At 43.5% G+C, this 25,299-nt stretch overlaps 1 protein-coding gene across 1 annotated transcript; it reads right to left on the minus strand.

The window, feature by feature from the left end:
- Nucleotides 1-18,376: 18,376 nt before the first annotated feature.
- On the minus strand, nt 18,377-24,189 carry LOC121673341 (enoyl-CoA hydratase domain-containing protein 3, mitochondrial-like). The gene is made up of 5 exons (XM_042046565.1): nt 23,922-24,189; nt 23,714-23,835; nt 21,430-21,527; nt 20,375-20,575; nt 18,377-18,865 (listed from the first exon to the last, which is right to left on the minus strand). The coding sequence occupies exons 1-5, from the start codon at nt 24,047-24,049 to the stop codon at nt 18,539-18,541; spliced, it is 876 nt and encodes a 291-aa protein (XP_041902499.1). The 5' UTR covers nt 24,050-24,189; the 3' UTR covers nt 18,377-18,538.
- Between the last annotated feature and the right edge of the window lie 1,110 nt (nt 24,190-25,299).

Genomic DNA, 25,299 nt, shown 5'->3' on the forward strand with positions numbered 1-25,299 from the left:
GTGTTGGAGCTACGAAGTTCGTCAGGGGTCTGGAAAATCTCACTCGTGAGGAAAGAGGGAGATGGGCCTGATCAGCCTTGGGAAGAGGTGACTGAGAGGGGACCTCATCAGTGTCTATCAGTATCTAAAGGGAGGGTATCAGAGGATGGACCAGGCTCTGCTCGGTGGTGCCATCCAGTAGGACAAGAGGCAGAAACTGATGCTCAGGAACTTCCACCTGAACATGAGGAAGAACTTCTGTCTTGTGCAGTGACCAAGCATTGAAACAGGTTGCCCAGAGAGGGTGCAGTCTCCTTCACCAGAGATATTCCAGAACTGTCTGGACAAAATCCTGTGCTATGTGCTCTGGGATGTCCCTGCTTGACCACTGTGGTCCCTTCCAACCTGACTGATTCTGTAATTCTGTGTCAGGGATATGGGTCTCCACAGCCACCCTGTGAGGGCAGAGGGCTGGGTGCCATGGTGGGCACACTGGGAGAGGGGACAGTGACACCTTTGACTGCCGCAGAATCTGGAGGTAAAACCTGCCCTAATAATGCCCAGGGAAGTTGTGAATGCCCCATCCGTGGAAGTGTTCAAGGCCAGGCTGGATGGGGCTCTGAGCAACCTGGGCTAGTTGAAGGTGCCCTTGCCTGTCGCAGGGGGTTGGAATCGGATGGTCTTCAAGGCCTTCTTATAACCCAAACTGTTCTATGGGGCATAAATTATGTTGGATCTGGTATCTGAGGGGCTTGTCCCTCCACTAAACTACTGAGAAATGGTGAAGGTAAAAGAAGAGAAAAAGCTACTGTCACAACTGCCTGAGTCTGCTTCCTCAGTGGAGAAAAGGTTTGCATGCCTTGTTAATCTGTGCCACCCATATATTTAACAGCTCAATAACAAATATTGCTTATTTGTACTCTTATTTATTACTAATATATCGTCATACTCACAAGTATTTATCAGGTGATCGTGTCCTCTCCCTCCTTCATTGTGCAAGGCCACGGCAGCCAGCAAATTGACAGTTTGACTTATATTATGCTATAAAAATTTCAAGCTGCTCTCAGAAATCATTATTTTTCACCCATGCTGTGGTGGCTGAAATATTCCTAAAGCAAGAAGTTCCTCAAAGTATGGAAGATGGAAATGTTTCAAAAAGATGTGACCCTACCCAAATAAATGGTGTAACAGAACAGGGAAGGGGGAGCTGTGCAAGGTGGATCAGTGAGGGTCAACAAGGTAAGGCCAATCCTAGTCTATAACTTTTTTTTCAAGTATTCTCCAAAGCTACAGGAGCAGTGTCCAGGAGGAAAGCAAATGATTGAGACTCTAAGAAGATATTTACCTTATGTAATTTTTGGTTATGTTAAAGCTGGTGCCTAATCTAAGCTGTTTGGTCATTCTACAGCCAAGAGAGAAAGCGAATTTCCACTTTCCACTAGGTCAGGTTGGACAAATCACATTGTGAGGAAACATGTCTCTAGTTGTTGTAGCGGTGAAGCCTGACCAGAGTCCTATGTGTCTCTCTTGACTGGGGGACAAGTTTTGAGTTTGCTGATGTTAGGCTAAATGAATCCCACCTTTCTCTTTTATTCTTGGCTCTGGCAACAACTTGATACAGGATCACATGCCTGTCCTGTGTAACAACTGTTACACAACAGCACAGGAGAGGAAATTTCCTTATTTCATCAAAGAGCAAAGTGGGAGTGGTGTCTACAGCATATAGCATGGACACCCCAGCTAAGGAGTGCATCTCTGTTCTGGGAACATTTAATTCAAGAATTAAAGGCAAATGTGTACTTTACCAATTTCCAGTGTGGGAACATCAATACACAGATGGAGAGTGCTTTGAGATTCAACAAGGTGGAATGTTAGATAACTTCAATGTATTATATGCTAATTCAACCTGCCTGAGCTAAAATTCTCCTTAATAAGTAGGACATCACACTGAGGAAGATTTTACAGTTCCAGGGCTTTATCAGCTCCACAGTGTTATTTTCTTTATTTCTCGATATACTCTCATCACCTTGTAATATCAGATGTAGTCTCACATTAAAAATGTGCCCTATCAACGTTTTTCTACCCCAGGTGTGTCCAAAATAATTTTTTTCCTTTTGATCATCATTTGTATGTTTTTTCCCTCTTTCCTCGTTCTTCAACATTACTGATTGCTAATCCTGGCACCGAGTTTATTCTAGGACTGTGTTGACACTGTGTGTTGACACATTCTGTCCTGAAGGTGGGGAAATTTATGGAGCACAGTTCCAAGTACACAGCCCATTACTGTGTATTATAGAGAACTTCCCTCCTCTGCTCGGTGAAAACTTGTTATACCAGTTTAAAAATATGTGAGGTATGCATCTCCTTCCTCCAGCATTAATCATTAATTAACATGTGATACTGACATTTCTGGTTGCTACTTAATGTAGCAAAAACGGTATTTTATGCGCGTTTCTAATTTCTTCTATCATACTCCAGCATCAGTGGAGGGTGACACATCCAGCTGTCAGTGTCAGTACACTGGTAATGCTGCCCAAAACAGAGCTGCGAGAACAAGCCCATGTTTATAAAACTCCTCTTGCCAATCTGACTCCTCTGCCTTGTGTTACAGGCCAAAATTCATGTTTCTTCTCACAGAATGTGCTCCCTGTATTTGCTACTGCAAATAGCTGAGAGTAGACAAACTGAACTAAACAACTGTGATCAAAGAGGATTTTATTCACCTGTTTTGGACTTTTTCACAAATAGTTTTCATTTTGGGTCTGTCTTTTCTTTTTCTCTGTATGTGGCCTGGATTTGATAAGAATTGGTAGAACTGAGCAGTCAGAAAGAAAACATAGACTGATGGGAAGCTATCTGTAATTTACTTGAATTTCAGTAGGCTTAGAAAGCTCTACAGTTAAAGTTCAGAGCCCCTTGTGCGAGGCAGTGTATGTAAAGTAAAAGAACAGGCAACAGATAGACAAAGTAGGGAAATAAATATGCACTGAGATATGAGATAACCATGAAAGAAATAGGGTTTAGCCAAAGTGAAGGTCAGGTTACGTTTACAGTCATTATGGTTGACTTAGTGTTGTGATAAACATGGTATTATCATGACTTGTTATTTGCATAAGAGTGGCCATAGGAAACCTCCAGACAAGAGCATGGCTTGTTGTACAAAGTACTGTACCAACAGCAGGTCACTATTATTGTTTACAATCAGTAATCCCACACGAAATGTGTTCCAGGACTGATTCATACAGCTCTTCCCCGTGATTGACCACTTCCTTTTTTTGGCAGGGCACTTCCAGCCAGAGCCAAAGGAAAGCTTCAGTGTCACAGCACTCCTTGCTTTTCAGTGCCTAGCTGGCAGAATGCATTTCCAAGCAATGAGATAAACTTACAGTAACCAAAACTTGGGGCTTTGCCTGTGACTCAGTAGCAGTCAGATATCCCAGCCCAGATGTCACTTGCTGTCTCCCTCCTGCCAACTCTGTGGCTTTTGTTTTGTGGTCAGGCAGGTTGGCCTAGTGAAACAGCTGAAAACAAACAGGGCAAGATTGAATGCTCACTCCCCAGGTTTGCTGATGACACTAAACTGGGTGGTGAGGTGGACATGTGAGAAATGACAGCGATCTTGCAGAGACACCTGGATGGGCTGGAAGAGTGCACTAGTAAGAACTGTATGAGGTTTATTTAACTAGACAAGAGGCAAGATCCTGCACCTGGGACAACATAACCCAAAAACCCATTAGAGGCCAGGCCACACCTGGAGTACTCTGTTTGGTCCTGGTCTATGCAATTCAAGGCACAGTCAGTCTGGAGAGGTTCCAAAGAAGGGTCACCAAGATGATCAAAAGGCTGGAGAGCCTGCCCTGTGAAAAAAGAACGAGTTAGGTCTTCTCTCCTTGGAGAAGACTTTGGGGGACCTTATCACAGTATTCCAGCACTTAAAGGGTTACGACAAGGGGAGTGGAGGCTCTCCTCAAGGAGCCACATGGAGAAGACAAGTGGCAATGAGTACAAATTGCTCAAGGAGAGGTTTCATCTTCATATGACAAACATCTTCTATGGTGAGAACAGTCACTCACTGGAACAAACTCCCCAAGGAACCAGGTAGAACTGGAGGTTTTCAGTATGTGACTGGACAGGGTGCTACATAATCTCATTAAGGCTCCCTTCTCCATGAGAGACTGGACTTGATGATGTTTTGAGGTCGCTTCCAGCCTGGGCTGTTCTATGATTCAGTGATCATTTTGGGAGGTGCTTGTATCTCTTTTTTTTTACCCAGATGTTTTTGCATTTGGTTTGAACTGCTGTGGGACAAAAACTTTAGGCTGAGGGAGACAGCTCTGAAAGCAGATCCACTGCTGTAGGGACAGGAATATTTCTGAGCTGCATAGGGCAACTTCCATCCCTCCCCTGGGTAATCAGGGTATGTGTGTGTTGAGTTTGAACAGCCTGGCAGTTCAGAGACAATGGAGTCTTCTAGGTGGGCACTTCCTAGACAAGCACTTGAGATACCGTCACTTGCTGTGAAAAATAGTCGAGATAGGATCTGTGGAGAGCAGAGACAGTCTTTATTATGTACTCTTTAGGAACGCCTGTAGCATTTAGCCCTGTTTGTGATTAAGCCAGAAGAATATCTAATTTCCAGCTTGTGTTATAAATTAATTGAGAAATGGCCCTGAGGCTGCTGTGGGCAGTGCGGTTCTTTCCCTGTACAGAAGCAGAGCTGGAGGCATCACGAGCTGTGGTTATTAACATCTCTCCAACCAACCTTCACAGTCTTCCTTCTCCCTTCTGGATACCCAGATTCCCAGCTGCCCCCTCCCTCTTTGGTACCTTATCTCCTCCCGGCACTGCAGAGGCCAGCTCACTGTCCCCAATCCCTTCTGCCTCTCCCACCATCACCCCCACCCCACCCATGCCTTGGGACCTACCCTTGTTCCGCAGAACTCTCTCTGTTGCCTTTGTGGTTTCCTACTGCCTTCTCTCCATGAAGCCATGTTCCTCTTCCTTGCTTGATCTCATAGGCATACTAGAGAGTTGCCTAGGAAGTCGGACCTGATTCCTCTCCTCTCCTCTCCTCTCCTCTCCTCTCCTCTCCTCTCCTCTCCTCTCCTCTCCTCTCGTGTTAGTGCACCTCACTGGTGAGACAAGATTTGCAGGTACTAGGAGAAGGCTGCAGAGGAAGAAGTTGTTCCCTAATGAGTTGTGCTGCCTTCAGGCTTTGTCTGCAGTTCACCTGGGGGGAGAGAAAGGGAAGCTGGGGTGTATTTTTGGCACTTAGTACCTCACTTTCATTTAAATTCTAGTTTCGGCTCCTAAATCCTCTGTCAGATCTAATCTTTCATCTTTTCCTTCAGCAGATCCTACTCTGAGAGCAAATACTTCCCTTTTCCTGTGTTTTGTTTAGAGGGGGGTGGGACAGCTTTCTAATGGTGTTGCAGTATCTGGTTAAAAGTGGCTTGATTTTAATAGCTGTTCTTTGGCTTCTGCTATTTAAAACATATGTTTTCTGACATTTAATGATAAGTTTGTTCTCCCATACTCCCAATGAGTATAAACAACTGGTTATTTTCCAGTGTCAGTGAGTTTAAAATTAATGTAACTTATTTTCCTGTGGGGAATGGAGACATATGTCACTGAATTGAATTAAATATCAATCCTATTATTTCCAAAGGGGAGAAGTGCAACTAGAATCAAAGAAATATAGAAAATTATTTATTCCAAGAGAACATAAAATACATATACTTGGAAATAAACCTGTTTTTAATTAATAACCTTTTTAAATTGCTGTGGGGTTTTGTGGTTTGTGCTTTTTTCTTTTTCTTTTATTTACACTTTCTTTTTCTTTTTTATTTTTTAATTTCTGGTTTGATTTCTCTTAGAACTGAAAGTTAATTCTTCTAATGGTATTCCATTGGCCCGTGATATGTGCCTGGATGATCTTAATTCCAGTTCCCAAGGACAGGGTGTCCTGTGATACAGCGAGCTGTATTTTGCATTTGAGCTCTGTTTCAGCAGGACTGAATGGTTTATGGAGGAGGAGAGCAGGATTGAGGGGTTCCCTGTAGATCATGTTTGAGGGAAGGACTTGCCACTGTCATCCAGGATATTCTGGAAAGGGATTCTAGTGGGGCTGTGGCCTCTGCCCAGGGTCAACTTCAAGTCAGTAGAACAAATCCCAGTAATTTAATTATGAGCTGAATCAGGCCTTTACTAGACCAGGAAAGGGGTTTAGACTTCTGTAGCAGAATGTGGATGGACTTTAGACATTTAAATTCCATCTGCAATCCAAACAGTCTCTGTTTATCAGCCATCGAAACCCGCTTATGCCTTATCTCTTCAGGAGCCTCTCAGTTTTCCATGGAAGTCCAGTGGCTGCATATGAGGTGAATAGAAAACTTCAGCACAAACTTAACCTTGTCCAACAGACTGGCTCACACATTTTCCATCCTCAGCGTCCCTCAAGCTCAGAGTGTCCACAGTGTGTTTGGGATATTTACTTGTGAACTTGGGTTCTGAGACTGTACCTCCATAAAAACTGGACTGGGGAATACCCTTCATGGTTCAGAAAGTGAAATCAGAGATAAAAGCTTCTACTCAAGGCATTACAAGAAGATGAAAGGAGGAAAGAGGGATGGGAATCCTCACCTCCAGATCTTCAGGGACAAATCATGCATTTTACATTGCCATTGATGGATAAAATAATTCCCCATTGTGGCAATCCCTTAATCCCACAGGACAAGGCTATTAGAGGATAATCCTAACCTAAATTGCACCCCTGTGTTTGAGCACTGGTTCTCCTAATGCTCTAGGATACAATTACAGAACAAGGCCTGGAAACCACAGCCTTTGTTCTGCCTTATTGCTTAATTGTTTAATGAAGTATTCACTTCATCTAAGTGAGTGCTTTGTAATTTTGTACTTGCATGCAGCTGGCAGAGGCAAAGAACTGGCTTTTTTACAGAATAACTTGCTCTTTGGTGGAAGAAGGTGCTATTAAAAATATCAGGCTCCAATAGTAAATAATTTGAGACATCTCTCCATAAAAAGGAAATCTCACCCTTGAAAGTGAGGAATGAAAGCACATCTGTTACTGCTGTTTTTTTCCCTTTTCCTCCTTGATGCTGTGCAAAGACAGATGGAAGAAGCAGTGGGACAACCAGTACCACATCTTGCACTAACAGGTCTGTTCTGAGGTCAGGACACTGCTACCATGTGTACCTCTCAAACTGGAATGGGAGAGGCCTCCCCAGCCTAGGAAAAAAAGAAGTAACCAAATAAGCCTTATATCAAGATAAGAGCAATATTCAAGCCCTTAAATAAATGCAAAGTCATACATATAAGTGCAAATAACATGAAAAAAATATTCTAAAAACTTCTATGGATTTCATCAGTCTGTTTCTACTCTTGAAAATATTCCTATGCTCAGGACAACATGTCAGGCTCCAGCTCCTGAGTAGTTCCCTGATGAGGGTCAAGGGCTCTGAGACATCCGTTCCCTACAAGCTGTGGGCAGGCAGCTCTGTACCCCTCATCATTTCAGGTGTTTTCATCTTTTGAAGCTTTTCTTCCTCTTTATAACTATAGAAGGAGCTTAGACAATTAGCTTTGGGCTTGGATATCATTTTTGGCTGGTGACCTGAGCTTCAGAGACAGGATATCAGGAGATTTGCAACAGGGTAGTGAGAGAGAATGACCCTGGGAACAGGAGAAAATAATTTGAATGTTGGAGGCTTTTTTGAGTTTCAGCCATGCAGGGTCCCTTGCAAGTGCTAAATACCAAAGAAACATTGCCGGTCTGTAATACCAAGCTTTTCTTTAGTAGCTATGAAAGTGTTTTATGAATAACATCAGTACACACAGAAGAGGTGAGGTCACCTGTGCATGAATCCCTTCCTCTCTCACCAGCCCTGCCTCTTGGGAGGTACTGCCTATGGATACTTTCCTGGTTCTCACAAGGAAGGGTGCTGCTTCACTGAGAGCACATTGCTAGAGAGACACAGCTGTGAGAGAGGTTGTTCACAGTGGGTTCACTTGGTGCTTACCATGCAGACTCCACTGTAGGTGCTGTCCTTGTGAAGTCTGTGGAATGCAGATCATGGGAAGGAAACCATCACACAGTTGCATTTGAGGTACCAACAAACAGAACAGTATAGGGCACCTGGATGTGTACGGTAGATGCAAATGTATATAGTTAATATATTGTTCTTGGCCCCCCAAAGGTGACAAATGGATGACTTTTAACTGCTATGCTCCATTTGAAAGCAAGTACAGTGCAAACATTTTGTTTGTCAGGACATTTTGTAACTTGTGTGCATGCAACTACCATTTTCAACATCATTTAACTAGTCATTATAGACCTTTTAATAAATTATAGTCGTTAACTTTGCCTAGGGTAACCGAGGGCAAGATTTTAATTCAGGCAGTGAAGAGTCTGTCCTCTAGGCCTGTGTTCAAGATCACAAGAGTGTCAGAGCCAACATCAATTCAAGGACCAACAGGAACACACCTGGCTCACAGCCATCTGTTGTACCTTTACAATGCTGCTGGTTCCTGTTCATGCCAGTGCACAGAGATTTCTCAGGCTGCTGTTATCCATGCTCACTCCAAGCTGCCTCTGTGACCTGTTCTTGCAGTTGGGAGAGCTCAAACCTGGGAAGACCCTGGTTCCTTTGCCTTTAAGGACATACCTGGCAGCTTCTCTGTAGGGAGTTTCCTGCAGAGGCAGGGATCTGACTCATGGCTGCTGGAGACACCTCCTGGAAGAGCTGTCATGGAATAGCCACAGGCAGTCGTGATTCAGTCCCAAGCAGTCTCATTAGCACTTGATTTCTTAATGGCATCCCATATACACTTACATTACCAGCTATTTTTGCATCCTCCATGCAACCAACCACTGCCTTAACAGGAACTCTCTGTCCACATGAAAGAGTGGTGGTTTTTTTTTTTTTTATTTATATGGAAATGCTTGCATAAACTTTCATTTAAACCTTTTAAAATTTGTTTGTAATTAAGAAGAAAAAACCCCCTTTGCTTAAAACGGATGTTTTGTACCTTTTTTCCTAAAACAATCACTTTAACTTCTTTGAAGAAAAGATTCAAAACAGGCTGCAAAAGTATTTATTTAGCACATTTTTGGCTTAAAATACTGTCTTGCCAGGTCTGTTGTTATTGCTACTTATCACTCTGAGGTAACATTTGCTTTTTGTTCCAAAGTTTCAGTTGTTTGCTTTTAGGGATGTTACTGGTGGTGGTTCAATATCTGTGGCTACAGATGGCCACAGTCTGAAATGGCTCCTGCCTGAACCAGCTTCTCCCAGTCAGGGAAAGCTCAAAAGCGGCAGAGAGGAAAACAAAGCCAAGAGCACAGGTCACCTCTGTCCTGGCTCTGTGGGAGCACACCTGCACAGCAGGGCTGAGGCTGTCTGATGGAAAAGGTGTTGAATCACGACTGACTAGTCTGAGTGGAGCCTTTGTAGTGAAAACTGGCAAAGCAATTAAATTACATCTTCCACTCAGTCCACTGGTGAGAGTCGTCCAGAAGCTGCTGGGCACAAAGCTGGCATAACCTGTACCCCATTGCCAAGGGCTCCTGCAGGTTTGGCCTGGGCTGGACCCCACTTGCCACCTTATCGGTGTTCTTGTTGACCTGGCTGGGTTCACTGCATTCCACAGCTGGTCGTTCAATGTTGTTTATTTGAATTCCTCTGCTGCTCCAGCACAGCCCACTGTACCGGCTCTTTTGGTGTCTGAAGTTGTAGATTTCCCTCACTGTGGTGGCTTTGAACAGTGCATGTGCTCTCTATCCTTCTTCTACTGTATGGGAATTTGGGGAGAATCAGCTGATAAACCAGTGTTCTCTGAAATTCCAATTAATGAGAGTATCATGATAGGCGGTCATGCTCTCTTACTTTTCATGAAGCCAGGAGTAAAACTGAGGCTCAGATAGAGACACCTGGCATTTGTACTCCTTCATATTCACAACAGTGTAATGATTACCTTCACAGACTCTTGCAGGGTGCTCACCTGGCCTAAGGGATGGAATGACTCAGTAGGGTATCTGCATTACAATTGGAATATTGTTCCTGCTGGGAGAAGACTTGAGAGAATATTTTTATCTTTCAACAGCTCCTGCTGTGCCTTGGCATTTACAGTCCATCTGGACTAACACCTGCAGCAGTTTTTTCTCTGGCCAGCAGACTCTGGGCCAGCAGTGACAAGCACATTAGTTCATAACTAATGATGAACTAGCTAGTGAGTAGCACAGTTGATTAATTCTTATCATTCACTGCTTTTAGTGTGTCACACAGAACTTTAAAACTTCCTTTACATCTGGGGAAACTGAATCACGGCGAGAAGAGATGGTGCCACTTAGTTCACCTGTTAAGGTGGGTGAGGGAGACAGCACTGACATTCTGGCTGGCTGAGTTCTGGATGGGAGGCCCATCCTCTGGATCCTCTTCCTGAAAGCCTGAGGCATGAAGGATTGTCACAGTTCACTCACCTCTTCCACCTTGCTTGCTGACACAGCCTCCTTGGAAGGCCTTTCCGAATCACGTGTTCCCTCCAGAACCTCTTACCAATCTACACAGACCCATTTGGATCTAAAATTAAGACTCCCCAGGAAAGCCAGAACAGCCAGGCTTTCCCAAACTGTGCTCAGCTGAATGGTCCAGCTCCTGAGACACAGCTGTATTTCTCACAGGTGTATTCCTTAAAGCAGAACAGGGTCTCCTCTTGCTTCCAAAGATCTCCCTGGAATTTGGTACCGAGTTGTCTATCTTGAATCAGATTGCAACTGGTCCTCCACTGTAATCAGTGAGGATGCAAGGGCAGGGAAAGTAGAAGAAGAAAGCTTAGACCCCTGACTTGCGGGGCTCCGGGGGTACTTTTTCACACGTGCTGTTCGGAATAAAGCAGGGGCTCATTCCCTGGGAGCAGTCCAGGAGAAAAACAAGGCTGGCAGCACCGGCCTGGCGCGGGTCCCGGGAGCCGCTTCAAGCTGTGAGCTGCCACTGCCCTCTGCCGACAGTTCGGTGCCCTCACTGCAGAGGGAGGGTTCTCTGCTCCACGGCGAACGAGGGGTTCCGGGGATCTGCGGAAAACTGAAGGGATCCTCCCTCACACAGAGATTTTTAGTATTTATTGGTTGATTTTTCTTTTGTCTTTTCTCACTGTTGTAATTTAGATGCTACACATCAGTCAATCAATCAATCACATATCAATCACTCTGCATCAAAGCCAAGTCCACTATAAGCTGTTGTGCAAGGCATGACGTGTACAGGGAGTGAGAGCTAAATTTCCCCTGTAGAGTTTGTGGTGTACAGGGACAACTCAAATAAAACATAGTGAAAAAAATTCAATGATCAGTCCCATTTTACCTGTAAGTCACTGAGATACTAAAAGGTCTACCTGAGCCCACAAAATGAAGCTCTGGTACTCCGCCTGGAAGTCAGATTAATTCAAAGCAGAAATAAACCACAAGTCCTGACTGCAAGGAGAATGGATCACACTGTTAGCATCTTCTTTTTTTTATTTTGAACTTTTTTTCATCACAAGGTTAGACAACTCCTTAGCTCAACCAAAGCTGCAATTCTTATGTTGTTTGGGGGTAAAGCAGGCAGAAGCAATGACCTGTGATAAACAGAAGGTTGGACTGAACAGTCACATTTCTGCCTCTGCCAGTTTGCCCAAGGTCATAGTGGAGTTTTGTGAGAAAGCCAGGAAGTGAATCAGGGTTTATTTGTTTTGGTTTTGTTTTGTCTGTTTTATTGTTGTTGGGGGTTTTTTTTAGTCCAGGGATTTAAAATCTTTTATTCTTTTTATTTATGTTTCAGAATTATCTAAAAAATTACTTATAGAAATATATTTAAATATTATAGTGAATGGGACAGAAAGGTCTAGGACATTTTAACAGGTTTTTTTTAGCCTATGAACTGCTACTGAGCTCTTTACCGACTTTTCCTGTGGTAAATTCACTGTTTGGGTTCGTTGTGAGTGCTGAATAAATTGATGTTGTATTTCAACCATCCAGTACCTCATAAAGATTTCAGGCTGTCAATGGAAATATTCTTGGGCTGCTTGCTCTGAATAAATGCTCATGTGGAAAAAGACTAAAAGCTTACAGGAACATCCACAGACAGCAAAGAAAAAGGACTTTTATCTTTGACAACTTCCACTTTACTGTGATGAGTACATGGTAGGGACTAAGTGTTTTTTCATAGGCTCTGTAAAAGGATAAAGTTTTCTCTTGCTGCCAGACAAATGCTATTCCCCATTTCAAGCATCAAAGGCTTCTGATTTCAGTGATTCGGACCAGTTTCCAAGTCCATTTGTGGGGAGGAGATATCAAAATCTAAATTCCTGAACTTTAGTGCTGTCATTTTATTTAACAGACTATAGCATGAATTATAGCAACTATAAAAATAAGTAATAATATTGATAATTAATAATAATCTCAGGCTAATGAATAAGAGGCTGATCATCCTTGCATGTTCCCAATGAAAAAGGGGTAAATTAGGTCAGTTTTCCAGTCCTCTGTGTGGGTGCTCTGGAGAGCACCTCAGTGTTTCTCCTGCAGGGCCTTCTTTCAGAGAGCTAAATTCTTTCATTACACTGCTCTTTCATCTGTTATGTCTCAGATTTGTGGACCCATGTAAGAATGAGTACTTCAGTCATGTAAGAATCTCAGCATTCATTAAAACAAAATTAACCCCCAATGAGGGAGAGAGAAAACCAGAATAAGAGTTCTGACTTCACACTGAGGTCTCAAAACCAAATCAACAAACAAAAAAAGAAAAAGCACACTAGTGAGGTCTTGAAAGAGAAGGGAGATTAACTCAGAATTATTCACCATGTCTATATTTATACAATATCCTAACCCTCAGAATAGGGATTTTTGTTATAGGATTACCTCCCTTAAACAACAGATGATAAAGTTCTATTGGCATGAAGGGTGTATTTCATTAAACAGGTACAAGAAACAAAATATTCTTATCTAGACTGAAGACCACATTAGGAGAATTACTTCATATATTCATTTCCTTTTTCCTTTCCCCTGTGTTCTATATATGATTTACTAATTCTTTATTGTTTCTTTCCAGAAGCATCACTCCCTGTCTACGCTGAGAATGATTTTGGGCCAGGAAGTGGAGAAGACCAAAGCAGGTATATATATCACATTATCCTTGATGCTGGCAGGGCAGAGTTGACAGGGAAAACATCACCCATCTTTCCAAACATGATTTCATCCACTGTAATTGTTTATAGGAGGACAGGTCTGGAATAAAACCTGAGCGCCACTTTGGAAAACCTCACACCTTCTCTGTCATCAGCAGCTGAGGCAGCCTGAATGTCAACATTCCCTTATTGCAGGGAATGTGTCCTTAAAAACTCCTTCAGGAAGCAGAGCTGCTTCTGCTCCCCCAGACATGGCCTATTACATCAGAGCTCCTGACAGGGCTCTAACGGGCCAAGTGACAGACTCAGACACTGCCATCCATACCTGTGCTGCCTTCCTGGGAGGGGATGTTCCCACAGCAGAAATGGTGGATGAGATCAATACCTAAATCCATGTTCAATCCAACAGGTTAGTCTGCACTGCCATGGAAGTGAGGTTAAAGAGTTGGTGGGAAAGTTTATTTTCAGTTAACTCCAGAGCATTACAAGTCTTGGTTTTGGCAGGCTGAAAATATCATCCTACCTCAAGGAGGGAAAGTTAGTATCTCATATTAAGTAGCTGTAAACATTAGTCATGAATCAAACCCATTTTAGTAGTACAAATTCCATTAGTTATTTTAATATCTGGTTCTGTTTTAATTTCTTTGTCTATAACAACCATAATCAATAAAATATACAATAGCCCTGTGATGTTCCCACTATCATGACTCCAGGATACCAATATTTAAAATAAGTTTTAAAACTCATTGTATGAAAATTACTACACTTGGGCACATCAAAGTTGAATGAACTCTTTTCCCCTTTCCAAATACACAGTGGTATTAGTAGTATATTTCTACTATTTTCTTTTCAGAAAATCTATGGTTTTGACAAAAATAATTCCTAATATTGACCATAAGCAGCAAGGAGATGGTACATCATACTGCGGAGAGTGTAAGGTGCAGCTCTGAAGGTTTCCTCCTTCCTTTGCAAGTGTAAAGCAGGATGGGAATGCATTATTCAGCAGTGAAATTCAGAATTAGTATAATTGAGGTGCAATGCCAGTGGAATCAAGACAAATAATCCTACTTGTTGCAGTATGAGATTTGTCCGATAGCTTTAGGTCTTCATGGAAATTTAACCATTTGTCTAGTCTCCTTATTTCTCAGATAAGGCAGCCAGCATTTCCATGAGATTATTTAAATGTAGAATTATTAGAAAAGTTTGCAGCTACAGAGATAGATGGGTTTTACATAAAATCTCTGCTCTTTGTAGCAACCCAGTGTGATATTGAGAAAGATAATGGTCAGAAAGTACATTGCCAGGCTCCTAATGAGAAACTGTTGACAGTAGAATTACCCCAACATTCATCAAAAAGCCAATAAATGTCAAGCAAGAGGCCTTTGATGCAGTAGCTCGTAATTCCTGTTCAGAAGCCTTTGCAGTCACTTCAGGGCATGCCGTCATCCTGCATTTCTGCTGATTTTACTGAAAACTTTGTTGCTGAAGAAATACAAGGAGCAGGTGTCAGCATTCCGAGTGCCACTGCTACAGGGCCACGGGCTCACTGTGAGACCTCAGGCACAGCACATTTGGTCTCAATTTCCCCATCTGCAATACAGGAATGGCAATACAGGAATTACCCAGAGGCAATTCTGTGAAGGACACGGTGCTGCCATCCAAATGCTCAGAAATCATGAGCTAGATGGTAAAAACTCTGGTGCTGACTCCTGCCAATGAGGTAGTCATGCATTTTTAATGTTAACTATGTCCAGCTTTTTGGGCCTTTGTAGGACGTATTTTCAAGCTCTCTCTTCCACAGCTACAGGAGATTACTTCAAACCAACCCAAAACTAATTCTTATGCAGGCTGCTGAATTCTGGGTTGGGTGGCCTCAAGGAAACTGCATGCAGTTTATATAAAAGCTTATACAAACTGTTCTTGGGCTCTGTGGAGCACAGAGGGTATAAATACCTTGCCCATTACCCAAATCCTCTGTTTAACTCTACCTTCAGTACATATTCCCCAAGTGCTGTGGTGAGGCAGGTCATTGCCTGGTCCATGAACTCGGAATCACCTTGTGCCATGTGTTATTTGTCACTGCTCACTGGCTTTTCATTTGCCCTGTTCATGAGGGGAGCCTGAAGCTATATCACAAGTGATATGATCATATCCTCTAGATTTTGCTTATGTATCTTTTCTAAAATTTCCAGGTAGAGGCTCAAAGCCATTCCTCTAAGGCCTCCATGGACTCTGAGGCAGTCCCCTTCATTCTATTCAAACTGGCAATTCCTTCCTTGCATATCATGACTGGTTTCCTTTCCAGCTGTTCCTGTATATATGGATGGAAAATGTTGGTCATTTCCAAGGATAAGCTGTATCCTAGAGGCTGTATGCAGTTGGAGTTGTACTTAGTTTCCAGAGCCACATGCTGTTAGGATGGCTTGAAACTAGGCTAATTACCTGGCAGACTTTGCTGCAGAGAGATTCTTTAATAAAAATGGAGGGGGTGACAAGGGATAGGCTCCTTGCTATCTTGGGATAAACTCTTCCCTCAGGCAGCAGATAACCATGGTGGTAAGGCTCCCCATCTATCATTTGGTTTGCTGTTTCTTGACTGTAGTACTTAATTAACAACTCTGGAACTGCTCTGTTTCCCAGGAATAGCCTGTAAATCCATTAAATGAAACAATAAGGGCAGATGTGGGCAAAATAAAAAGCCCATGCAAGACAGAAATGAAAAATTAAGTTGTTTTTTCAGTCTTCAGAGGCCAGTGTGAGGATGTTTTAAAACCTTCTGAACCTTTTCTGTCTAGTGGTTCAAGCAAGAGGGAAATGTTCCTGGGGATGCCAACATTTTTAGAACCGATGATTGCTAATTACAAAAGCACTAGTGACAGGACAAGGCAGAGTGGTTTGAAACTGAAAGAGAGGATAGGTTTATATTCTATTCTATTCTATTCTATTCTATTCTATTATGAAGAAATTCTTTAATTTGAGGGTGGTGAGGCACTGGCACAGGTTGCCCAGAGAAGCTGTGCCTGCCCCATCACTGGAAGTGTTCAAGGCCAGGCTGGATGGGGCTCTGAGCAACCTGGTCTAGTGGAAGGTGTCTCTGCCATGAGATTGGAATTAGATGGTCTTTAAGGTCCCTTTCAACCCAAACCATTCTAGGATAATCCTACGATTTTATAATTGCATAATTATTTAAATACTGTGAAAACTGAGTTAAAACAAAAATATTTTTTCTCTTTAAGATCTGAATGGAATTAATAATAATGCCAAACCCTATCTTGTGTAGATGGCAATCAACTGCAGAATTTCTAAATATCTGAAAGAATGTGCTCATCTAAACTGTCACTCATGGTTTTAGATGGCCAGTGAAACCATTTTATTAGTGCAGTTAGCTGAAAAGGGCACTGTTCTGCAACAATCAGATAATGTACTCATTTCTAAAAGCCTGGAACAAAAGAGCCAGTTGAGATTTGCTGAGTAGTTTCAAGACAGCCATTAAATATAAATATTTTTTAAAACAATTTACTCTTCCTAATGCTTTTAGAGCAGCGTGTGGGAACAGAGTCTAAGTGCAGCATCTTACTGCATTGGAAAGGACATGATGAAGGTTACTGGGCTCCAGATTTAACTCTTCCATCTCTTAATTGTGCAGAACAGTTTCTAACCTATATAAACTACGTGAGTTTGTAAAAAACTTACCCACCTTTCCTGGTGGTGACAATTAAAGTTTGTATTTTTAAAGCAACTAGTGCCAAGGATACACATTTTTCACATTTCTATGGAAACAGTTTAATGGTGAATTTAAGTTTCCATTCTTAAAATTAAAACTTGCAGCAGAAATGAAAATTTCGTTCTTTTGAACCTGTAGATGGAAAAGGGACTTGCTTTGTGGGGCTGTGTATGTATAAATGATACTTCTACATTTGGAGTTTTAGTAGCCATAGGTAGGATTAATTTGATCTAACTTAAGACATTTGAGTCTGCATCAAGCACTTTAGGCTGCTTCTACTGTCAACAAAGAAAAAAGGCCCATCCATACTGTGATTCACATGGTCTGGCTTAGGTGTCTATTTAAGGATGAGATGGATGAGCCCTCATGATTTGGCTATGTGGAACTTCAGAAAAAACGTGTTTGCTGGGAGGTCATCCCATGTTGATCACCATGGATTGATACTAAGGCTCCTTTGTATTGTCATCAATAACACATCCTCAGCAAATCTGCAGGTTCTGCAAAACTGGGGCCATGGCTGACACCCCAAATGGCCTGGCTTCAATCCAAACCAACCATGATCTAAGGAGAAATGCAAGTTTCTTCACCTGGGAAGAATAACCAGTACAAGATACCAGTACAGGAAGGAGTGGACTGGCAGGGCACATTCCTGCTGGAAATGGGCTCACAGGGGATGCCTGGCTGAATCCAAACCAGCAGTGCACTCTTGTCACAGAGCAGACCAAACACACACTGAGCACTACTCACAGACCAGCACATGGAAGGCTATTTTGCTCTTCTCTGCTCAGCTCTGGTGAGGCCATATTTAGGATACAGTCCAGTTTTGGCACAACCAGTACAAAAGGGATGTGGATAAACTGGAATTGGTCCACTGGAGGGGTGCCAAACTGGTTACCCAGAGAACATGACCTACAGGGAGGGTGGAGGAAGCAGGGCCTGTGCAGTCTGGCACAGAGAAGTCTAAGTATGGTGAAACTGTAGCCTGTGACTGCTTGAATAGAGTTACAGAGATAATGGAGCTAAACTTTCTCAATAATGCCAAATAATGTAACAAGGGGTAATGGCCAGAAAGTGCTGCTTCAAGGCTCAGATTGGACATTAATAAAAAATTAACCTGGAGGGTTGTAACTGATTACCCAGGGGAGCAGCTGAATCCCTTTTGTTGGAGGTTGTCAAGTCTGTAAATCCGTGGCTGAATTGCTCCAGTGCTGGTAAAAGCCCAGCTATGAGAACAAGGATGGACTTCCCAACTAACATATCCATTATGATACGTACTACCATCATCTCTGGAATGTGTCCAAGCCCTTCAATTCTCTATTAATAACAATACATAGCAATTCCCATCCAGAACTACAGGGGGGAGGTTCTGAACAGGGTGATCTGAGCTCTCTCTCAGTCCCTGTGACTCCCTATGCAACCTGAGACACCTTAAACTGATTTTTGCAGCACAGTTACTTCTAAAACCACAGATTAAATTCACTGCTCAGAAAAACCATTGTCTTTGAATTTTCTTAACATTTATTACATACTTAGAGTAAATTTATTGTGTCTGGCATATATGAGAAGAGAAATTTAACTTTTAGTAAGAACAAAAATATGGTTCCCAAAGGCAACTACGTGAAGAATCATAAAGCATAGCTAAGGTTTGTTTAGAGACAGGGCTCATTTCTTCTCCTGAGAGTGTGACCAGACAGGCTTACGCTTCTGAACAAAGGCTTCGATACCTTCCTGCCCATCTCTCAAAGTCAAATTATCTACCATGACCTTAGTAGTCATTTTGTAGGCAGTGTCGAGGTCCTGGGTTATCTGTCTGTAAAAGGTGGCTTTCCCCAAGGCCAGGACAGATTTGCTGCTTTCACATATCTTCTGAGAGATTTTCATGGTCTCCTCTTCCAGCTTGTCTTCTGGTACCACCTTGCTGACGAGCCCGTGCATTAATGCTTCTTGGGCAGAAAGAGGTTCACCAGTGAAAAGCATCTCCAGTGCCACCTGAACAAGAAAGAATACTGTGTTAAATCAACCTAACTGCCTTAGTGCTTTGCTTTGTTTGGGGTATTTCAGCCTCCTCCTTCAAGTCAGTCTTTTCACAAATGATTTAAATCTTTTGGTCTTTTGAACTGCCAAGGACCTGTTAAGAGGTCTCAGCAAAGAGAAGGACTGGTCTAAAGCTGATCTCTTCAAGCCTGCCTGCTGATTCCAGCTGTCCTAGGCTGACACCTCTGGGTTTCTCTTCAAAAGCCCACGATCTCTGGTGATTGCTGTACAAATTAAGAGAGAGGTGGATCATCTGCAATGTCAAATGACTGAACTTGGTATTTTAAGCTGGGCGTATGTGCGGTTTTTGAAAACACCTGTCCTAGTTTTAAGTTTAGTATGAGTGGTTTTAAATATGTACTTTTTATAGCCACATTATTTCAGTCTCCTGCTGCTTTCAGCATCTGGTGCTTGAGGTTTGAAACTAAAAAATCCCCCAAATACTCAGTGACTATTCAATGTTATGTATCAATAAAGATGGTTTTCTAAGACTCATGATGCAATTGACCAATGCCTGAATCATAAGAGCTGATTATCCTCATTAGCATCTTTGCTCTGCTACAAACAATGGCAACACTTCTTTTGTTAAAAGGTAAAAATCATCAGTCCTGGGAACTGTAGGGAATGTTCTTACTGCTTTGAAAAGTGGCACAGAGAAAAGTATATCCCACACATTTTAGAAAGGTGATCCTACAGCCCAGAAATACTAATTCAGAAGCAGCTACAACTGCACACAAGAGCACACTTGGAGAAATCCCCCATGGGCTCTATTTGAACAGGATGTCCCTGCAGATGGGAAATTTCAAGCTGAAGCTCTTATCCAGCAATGGGATCTGGGCAGTTCAGTCACTGCATCTCAGCAAAGCCCTGCTGGGCTTGGGCTGTCTGTCTGCATGAATCCAATTGGATCAGAACTTAAAATTTCTTTTCTCAGTTATGGAAGCTTTACAGATTGTACTGTTTTTTATGTACAGAGAGATGTGCAGCCACAATCAGTAGGACATAAAACAGGAAGACAGTATAGGAGGGTTTTAGGTGCTATTTAAAGCATCTTGATCTACAGCCAGGCAGATCCTGCTGGCAGTGAAATGTCACTGCCTGGCAAGAATTGATGCCTCGGTGGGACTGTTATCCTGAACTTGCAGGGGTTTCCTCCTCAGGGGAGAACATCATTGGCTAAAGCCCCAAGCTGTCTGTTGGAAAGGAAAGGGACTGCTGAGCTGGTGGGCAGCTGGGACGAGCTCGTGCTGCTTGGAATCACATCAGTAGGAAGCTGCCTTTCCTAAACAGAATTCACCCTTTATTATTTTTCCCAGTCCAAAGAGTTATGGAGATGCCTTTTGAAATAAAGTACTTTGAATGTTGTACCGCAGGAAAATAAAGTTCAGGAAATGGAACTAAAACTTCCAACAAGGGAATCTACTTCTTGCAAAATTACAAAGAGTATCTGGGAAGGAAGCCTACCTTCCTTGGAAGAGATCTGCCCAAGGCCACAGCTGGTGTGGAGCAGAACAGCCCAATGTTTACTCCAGGAGTAGCAAACTGAGATTTCTCACTTGCCACCGCGATGTCACAGCTTGCCACGAGCTGGCAGCCTGCTGCTGTAGCCAAGCCGTTTACTTTGGCAATCACTGGCACTGGAAGTTTCTGGATTAAAGTCATAACCTGCATGCACAAAAGACAGTGGTCAGTACGGAAATTCAGGAAGACCCGATCCTGTTTGGGAAGCCATCAGAAGTACCTTCCTCTCTATTCATCAAAAACCCCCCAAACTGTTGGATCTTGGCTCCTTTCTGATGAACAGATGACGAAGGGCCCTTCAGCTGTAGCTTTCACACATGGCATTTACAGCATTCCTTAAATATGGGCTTGGCAATGTCTTAGAGATCATTAGTACTGGAGGAACTAGAACTAAAGGCTTCAAAGGACTTTCTGTTGTCACACTGAGCGGGATCAGGGGTCAAATTCTAGCACCACCACAATCAAAAGGGATTTTGCCATTCTCTCCAAATGCTCCAGGGTTCACTTTAACTTCCCCACCTCCCTGACCTGAGTCTTTAACAAGAACTTGGAGAACCAATGAATCAGATCTTACTTTCACATTGTCTACTTGATGTATAGGCTGATCCTGAGCTTTTAACTAAATGCTGGGAAGGAACATTTGATCACAAGTGATTTGAAGGTGGTTATCCCTAGACTTCTAGGAAAGACATTGCCCAAATACTCAGCTGCAAGGAACACTGACTCAATTAGGAACATACCCTGACTCTGCACATTGTTGGAGATATGCACATTTGTGTTCTAGCCCTTCTATTTACATGTAAAGAAATCCAGGGAAAACATTAATTTCACCAGAATCAGGCACTAAAATAGCAGGGCAGTAAAAATCAAGGAATCTGAAGGAATCTGTAGGAACAGTCTCTGCTTTAGCAAGCAGAGGACCAATGCTGTCCCTCCTTAAACCAATGCTTGCTCTTAACACCAGGCAAAGGCAGAGGCACTCAAGAAGAACTGCTTACCTCTGCACATAATTCAAATACTTGAGAATGATGCTTCACATCATCTTCACTTGACAGTTCCTTTAAATCATGGCCCGAACAAAATACAGGTCCTTCAGCTGCAAAGAATTTCAGGAAAAGTCAGTCTGAATTAATGAAGAAACCAGGGGTAGCAGTGTATCAACATCCCAGCTAAAGGGATGTCAATGACATGTCAATGTTCAAAAAGAAGTTTGGGGAGGGAGTTGTAAACAAAATTCCAAAAGATTACCTTCTGGGTTTTCTGGTAACTTTAAATTGCTGCAGTGCAACATTTAAGCACAATAACACCCATTATCACTTTTCAAGATCTCATTTTACTTCCATTCCACTTAACTCAGTTAGAAATAATGCACTTCACACCTTTGAGCCCAGTTTTGTGTAAGGACATTCAAAACAGCTCCTCGCTACAACGATAACTTGTCAGCTGGAGCAAGGTTGGAGGGCTCTGCTCTCAGACTGATAAATACACTTAGTCCCTATTTATTGTACCCAGAATTAATTATTAACTTTTGCTAAATAAGCATCAATATTTTTTCTGCCATGGTGTTGTAGGTCACAATGGAAAAAGAAAGAAAAAAGGCTATTCTGCTACAGGAGAACCAGAAGGGTTGTTGGGTGTTTTCTCCACTGCTAAACTGACATCCAGAGAACCCCCCAAAAGTATGTCCAGGGTTTGGGCAGCAATAGAGGAGGTTTCTGTGGAACTAAGCTTTGGATTTGCTAAGATCAGAACACTCTATACAGGTACACAATCTTTACAACAGTTTTCCTTTGTCCTGAGAATAGCTGCCATTAGAATGAACCAATGTGATGCTTTTCAATCCCTCAGAACTTCTCAGATATTTGTATGGATGTGACATTTCCAGCTACACCTATGCAGACCAAACCTCACCTATGGATTTCTTATGGATCAGATTATTGAGACACAACCTATCCAGAAATAACCACACAATTAACATCAGTCAGCTCATGGGGTTGGCAATATATATCTGGAGATTAACTACATCTGCATTTGAACCTCATTGAAGAATTCAGGGCAAAGTCTGTGTTAAAGGCCCAAAGTGTTTGCTGAGGAATCTTTTATTTTCTTGAAATTTCTTCTTTTGCACTTTATTCAGCAGGGGAATTAGAAATAAACAAGAACATGCAATTTCTAAAAAACCAAACACAATTGTGCTCACAAACTCCCAGAGCACTGTCTTCCCAAAGGAGAACCTTCAGTGTTTCGCAAAATTTGTCACTGCTGTTTGAAATGAGGAATATGTATATTTAAACTCACCCCTGTGAAATCAGCTCACTTCCACTCGTGTGTGTGTGCCCTTACACACACAGTTTTTCCCTATGTATAGGAAACAGCATCATCCTAAATTAACAAACCAATTCCTCTGAGATGTTTGGGAGGGAGGCAGAGGAAGATTATCTTAAAATAGCAGATGAAAAAAAGATGGTTTAAGTACAGCTCAAGTTTCATGATCTTTAAGGACTCTACAGGTTAATACATAAATGGAAGGAAACTAACAGGCTCTGAGAGAGGCTGTTTTACATCCGTGGGTTATGGGTGTCTGTGGTATTGATACTACGGTCTCTCCTTCACTGGAGTGTTTTAAAAATAGTTCTGACAAACCATTGGCAACGACAACGAGGCTGATCCTGGCTCAGAGTAGGGAAACAGAGCACCCGACTGGCAGAAACCCTGGTTTTTACTACAGCCTATACCTGTGAACGAAGGCAACAAATGTCATCCTAGCTCTGCCCGTTCCTGCACAAAACCCCTTTCTGGGAATGTTAAATGCTTTACTTCGCTAACTTTTAGAACTTTTGTTTGACTTTTTTCTGTTTAAAGTATTCTTTAAGTACAGTTTTAAACCACTCAACCCTAACCTGCCGATTGTTTTTACAAAGGGAAGCAACTCACCGAGTGTAAACACCCCCATAGCCCAACTGAAATGCTGACATTTTGAAACGTGTTAATACTTAGACATGTCGGCCAAAATCAAAAGCATAACAAACCCCAAGTCAGTCGCTAATGCTGTGTTACGAATGAGGAACTAAGTACAGGAGCGGGGAAGCTGGGGTGAGTACACAGGATCAGCGTGACAGGGAGGTCTGCCGGGGGCCGGCAGCCCCAGGAGACCACGGGAGCATTAGGGAAACACGCAGCTCCCTTTCCGCCCCGTTTCCTGTAATTCGGACCGAGGCTGGGGTTTCAGCTCCGCGTTCCCCGGTGTGTGCCCCGCGCCCGCCCGGCCGGGTGCCGCCCTACCCGCGATGACGATGACGCGGAGCTCCCGGCTCTTGACGTCGTGCAGCAGGTCCCGCCGCAGGCTCTGCAGCATGGGCAGCGACAGCGCGTTCCGCCGCCGCGGGTTGTTCAGGACGATGGTGCTGCAAAACCCGTGAGACACAGCGGGGTTACGGTCACCGAGCTCCGAACGCGGCCGCGTCCCGGAGCCCCCGGCGCCCCCGCTCACCGCACGCCCCCCGCCTGCCGCAGCTCCGTCAGCGGCTCCGCCGGCGGGGCCTGCCCGGCTCCCGCGGTCGCGGCGCTGCTGAAGGCGGCCGTGAGGTGCCTCCGCAGCCGGCACAGCCCCGCCGCCATCGCTGCAGGGTCCGGACGCGCCGGGCGGGGGCGGAGCTCCGGGGAACCGGGGCTGGCGACGCGGCCCGGGCCTGACCCTGAGCCGCCGGTGCTGCCGGCTCACAGAATGGATTTGGTCGGAAAAGACCGCTGAGATCGTCGAGTCTGATTTATGACCGAACACCAGTTTGTCAACCAGACCATGGCACTGAGTGCCACGTCCAGACTTTCCTTAAATACCTCCAAGGACAGTGACTCCACCACCTCCCCGGGCAGCCCATTCCAACGTCTAATCACACTTTCTGTGAAGAAATTCTTCCCAATGTGCGACCCAAACCTCTTCTGTCACAGCTTAAGACCGTATTCTCTCTGTCGCTGGTTTCCTGGGAGCAGAGCCCGACCCCCACCTGGCTGCACCCTCCTGTCAGGGAGTTGTAGAGAGTGAAAAGGTCCCTCTGAGCCTCCTTTTCTCCAGGCTGAGCCCCCCCAGCTCCCTCAGCTGCTCCTCATCAGACTTGTGCTCCAAACCCTTCCCCAGCTCCATTTCCCTTCTCTGGACACACTCCAGTACCTCAATGTCCTTCCTGAATTGAGGGGCCAGAACTGGACACAGCACTCGAGGTGTGGCCTCAGCAGTGCCCAGTACAGGGGAAGAATCACTTCCCTGGTGCTGCTGGACACACTGTTCCTGGTACAGACCATCCACACAGAGCCTCCCTCGGTCCCGCTCTCAGACCTGACTCCTGTGCTGGAAGGCCTGGGTGGGCAGTGGTATCATTAATGAGTAGCTGGGGTGTTGGAGAGCACTCGAAAATGTTGACTTTTGTGATAATTTCTTCAGATTCCACCAAGCATTTTCATCTATGACCATAGGATGGAGATTAGGACTGTGCTGAGTGAACTTGTCAGTGGCACTGGGGTGGGATCTATCATGACAGGACAGCAGTGTCATGCAGAGAAAATGACATCACTTTCAGGCTGAGAGTAACTAGCATGAGATGAAATTCAGTTCTACAGGGCTTGGAGTCTACTTGGGAACTAATAAATTGATAGTTTATTCACTGGGAGCTCATAATATGGAAATTGTTATGGGAAAGGCCTTCTTTGTTCTAATTGGTTCTGCAGAGTCAGTCTGTAGTCCATATGATGCATTCAAAAAGAAAAAAAAAAGGCAAATGTGATTTTAGGAGGTGATTTGGTGATTTTAAACTTCAAATGTGATTTTAGAATTCAGAGTATTTTAGGGGCATACAGGTACATTCACAGCTCAT

This window comes from Corvus kubaryi, unplaced genomic scaffold (assembly GCF_017639235.1).
Source record: "Corvus kubaryi isolate FWS band 111438036 unplaced genomic scaffold, C.kubaryi_AGA036_p1.0 65360, whole genome shotgun sequence".
Lineage (NCBI taxonomy): Eukaryota > Metazoa > Chordata > Aves > Passeriformes > Corvidae > Corvus > Corvus kubaryi.

Excerpts from the sequence above, each read along its gene's own strand:
- LOC121673341 (XM_042046565.1), bottom strand. The coding sequence starts at position 24,049 with ATGGCGGCGGGGCTGTGCCGGCTGCGGAGGCACCTCACGGCCGCCTTC. Across the intron at positions 23,836-23,921 it reads CGGCAGGCGGGGGGCGTGCG|CACCATCGTCCTGAACAACC; the intron begins GTGAGCGGGGGC and ends CGGGTTTTGCAG. Across the intron at positions 20,576-21,429 it reads TATTTGAATTATGTGCAGAG|GTTATGACTTTAATCCAGAA; the intron begins GTAAGCAGTTCT and ends TTGTGCATGCAG.